Source organism: Chinchilla lanigera, unplaced genomic scaffold (genome assembly GCF_000276665.1).
Source record: "Chinchilla lanigera isolate Chin_1 unplaced genomic scaffold, ChiLan1.0 scaffold00050, whole genome shotgun sequence".
NCBI classification, from domain to species: domain Eukaryota; kingdom Metazoa; phylum Chordata; class Mammalia; order Rodentia; family Chinchillidae; genus Chinchilla; species Chinchilla lanigera.
In genome coordinates, this window is record NW_004955451.1 from 14,917,966 (window position 1) to 14,921,625 (window position 3,660).

At 62.1% G+C, this 3,660-nt stretch overlaps 1 protein-coding gene across 1 annotated transcript; it reads right to left on the minus strand.

The window, feature by feature from the left end:
• Positions 1-2,196: 2,196 nt before the first annotated feature.
• LOC106149670 lies at positions 2,197-3,660 on the minus strand (the record flags this gene model as incomplete). The annotated part of the gene is given in 1 exon segment (XM_013519326.1): positions 2,197-3,660. A coding segment is annotated over 1 exon segment (544 nt), but the record flags the coding sequence as incomplete, so codon positions are not given.

The window sequence follows — 3,660 nt, forward strand, 5'->3', positions numbered from 1 at the left end:
GCCCGTCTCCCCAGCCCCCGCCCGCCCCCACCTCCGCCCCCTCCTTGCCCCGCAGGCCGGGCCTGGAGGCCCCTACCCCCGCACCGGGCCGGGGCGCCGGCTCCGGTCTCCCAGCCCCGGAGCCCCGCGGTGCACCTGTTATGTTGGACTTTCCACTGAGACCTACTGGATAAAGAATAAAGTTCTATTTATTCTACTGTCTCGCCTGCCTGTGCCTCGGGGCTGCCCCCCGGTCTGGGTGGGGAGGCTTCCCAGCAGGCTGGCGGGCAGTGGCCTGCGCACCCCACTCCCAGCTGAGACCCTCCGTCCCTGCTACTTGGGGAGCTGGAGGCTGAGCTTGGGGGTGCACGGGGCTGGGGCCTGGTGAACACGGGAGGCCGCAGCGCCGCCAGCCTTGGGAGGTCGGGTTGCAGGGTTGTACGCCGCACGGCTCACCCAGACGGGCCGCATCCTTGCCCGGGTCACAGAGTTAGAGCAGGCGGACCCCCGAAGCGGCCCAGCCGCTGGGGGCTGGTGGGAGGAGGTGGGGATCCGAGGGCTCCTCTCTCGGGAGCCCCTGCCATTGCTCCTTCGTCCGCCAGGGGGCAGTAGCTCCTCGCTTAACTCCCTGGCGGAGGAGGAACCTTGAGAGGATTTCCCGCTCTTAAATACCTCCAACTCCTGCTCTGCAAAACTGAAGTACAGTTCAAAGCAACACGCCTGGCTGTACACGAGCGTTCACAAGTCAACGTGCTGCCGGGCGCGGCGGCGCACTCCTGTGATCCCAGCCCTGGGGAGGCTGAGCAGGAGGATCTCTTTGAGGGCAGCCTGGGCTACAAGTGAGTTCAAGGCCAGCCTGAATTACAGAGCAATATCCTGTCTCATCACCGCCCCCCCCCCAAAAAAAACCCTCAAACAACCACAAAAAACAATAACAAAAGAAATACGCTATGGCAACCTACGAAGAAGGAACAAGAGACGTGCTATGGGGCTGTGTGTTTCAATATGTTAATATGAACATTATTATTACTGTTACTTTTGTGGTACTAGGGATCGAACCCTGGGCATGTGCTACACCAGAGCTACACCCCAAACCTTTTATATTGAGATGGGGTCTTGCTAAATTGTTCAGGCTTGCTTGCCTGAAATTTGTAATCCTCCTGCCTCAGCCTCCTCAGGGGCTGAGATTACCAGCGTGGGGACCTCCCTGATTCCAGCAATTTTTATTTTATTATTATTAATATTTTTGACACAAGGTCTTGCTGTGCAGTTCAGGCTGAGTTTAAACTCACTGTGTAGACCAGGCTACCCTTGAACACAGAGCGATCTTCTTGCCTCAGCCTCCCCAGTCCTGGGATTAGAGGCCTGTGCCACCGTGCCCAGCTCTTTTTTTTTTTTTTTTTGGTTTTGGTTTTTTTTTTCGTTACCGGGACGCAAATTCACGACCTTGCACTTGCCAGGCAGGCGCTGTGCCGCTGAGCTCAATCCCCAGCCCCTCCAGCCATTTTTGAAGACATTTAAATTGAAAAGAAGGCTGCGAAGAGGCATTCTGCACAAGGAGCCCGGAACCTTAGTGTGTGGGGGTGGGCGCTGAGCCAGGGCCGGTCCTCCTGGGAATCCTGGAGGCGGGGGCGGGCTCAGGACACAGTTCATCCAGGAGCAGGACCTGGTCCCCGCGGTGACAGTGCAGAGAGCTGGGAGGGAGGGACTTTGAGGGCTGGGGCCGAGGTGTGGGCGCCGTCCGGGTGCCGGTGACTGGCTGACCCGGGGCAGCCTTGAAAGCAGGTGACACTCTGACAAGTGGAGGCAACCAAGGCAACTGGTGAGCTTCGGGAAGTGGGCAGCAGCAAGACGCGGTGGCCGGGGGGCGGAGGAGCCAGCAGCTGGCCCAAGCAACTAGGGAAGCTGGGGTCACCTCTGGCTGTTTGTCACACCACCCTGTCACTCACGAGGGCCACCTCAGTTCTTTGCTGGCTTCTGCACGTTTCTGCCGCAGGCTCTTTGCACCTGCCGGTCCCTGCACCCTAGTGCTCTTCCAGCAGGCAGCTTCCTGGCTCACCTTGCAGGACGTCTCTCTCCCCTCTGGCTGCTACCTGCCATGTATTCTGTGTCTGCTCACCAATGTCCCTGCAGCCGGACATCCAGCAGCCGCAAGGGTACCGAGGCTCCTCCAGGTGAAAAAACCTTGAAACAAAGTCCACGCCGGCCCTGGGAGCCTTTGACCATATGAAGAAAGAACGCTTTTTAATATCAACCACGGGTTGAAACGACACCAGTCTGGATATTCTGCAGTGAAGGAAACAGAACACCAAAACTGCTTCCCGGTTTCCTTTCGCTTTGTTCATGTAGCTAACGTCCAACACCTGGCACACAGCAGGTGCTCAGCAATGTTTGTTGAATGAATATGTCCACAGCGTGACAGAATGAATGGCACTCCCTGCTGGGCACAGGTACGAGGAGCCCCAGGGCAGAAACGCCTTTACCACGGGCCACTGACAGGAAACTTGGCGCCACCCCGCAGCAGCGCGGCAGTCTTCCTGGGACACCTGCCTTGGGGTGCGCGCGCTCAGGGATGGCCTCTCTAAAGCTCTTTCTCCAAAATGCGTCCAAAGGCAGCAGGCAGAGCTCTGGAGGCTGAGGCAGGAGGACAGCTTGCAAGTTCAAGGCGAGCCTGAACTACCTATCAAGAGCCTGTGTCAAAAAAATGAAAACCAAAACCAGAAACAACCCAAACCGACCTGAGGGCAGCGGGCAGGCATTAGCTGGCGGAGCCGCGGGCTGCAGAGAAGGCGACCGCCCAGGTAAAGCCCAGCGCAGAAGGGCGCCCTGGGGTTAGGAGCCGGGAGGCAGGGGCAGCCGGCACCGGCCGCGGCCTGACCAGGCGGGGCCTCCTGGCCGCTCGCTCCGAGGGCTTGGAGGCTCCGCAGGGGCGGGCAGGAGCGGGGAGGCGGCTGAGGGGAGGACACGAGGGGACAGGAGGCCGCGCGGGGGCCCAGGGGTGCGGCGACAAGGCCACTGGCCCTCGCTTGACCCTGGGTGAGCGCACCAAGGGGAGCCGCGCTGCGGGGTGCAGGAGGGTGGCGGCAGAGGAGGCCGGAGGCAGCTGCAGGTGGCTCTGCACGCCTGGTTGAAGGCAGTCAGGAGCCTGTTCGTTCTGGGGCTTCTGGGCACAATGGGGGCCCGCAGTGCGGAGAGGTGAAGATGGAGCCCCACCGCCCGCCCCCAAGGGCCTGGGTTCCCGGGGGAGAACAGCACTGCGCCTGCGCGGGAGGCGCCTCCCCTCCCACTGCGTCCCCGCGCGGCCCCCTGGGGAGGGGACAGCTTCCCGAGGCCCCGGGGCAGCCGGCGCGCGCACAGACGCGCGCACACCGGGCTTTCCCACCGTGTGTGTGTGCGCGAGCGCGCGCCGTGCAGACGCAGGTGTCGAGTCCCGGCACGACGCACGTGTGCAAGTGTTCACAGCGCACGCACGGGCTCACAAGGATGGACGCGTGCACGCGGGGCACACTGTCAGTGTGCACAGCTCCAGGAGGCACATGCGCGCGTGCACGGGTGTGCACAGGCAGGCGGGGCGTCCACACGGGCGCTCTTGCGCACACGCAGCTCCCCGCGCGTCCAGGCCCACGAGGGCAGCGCCTGGCACGGCGGCAGCGCCGTGGGTTCGTCCCCGCGGCCCGCGTG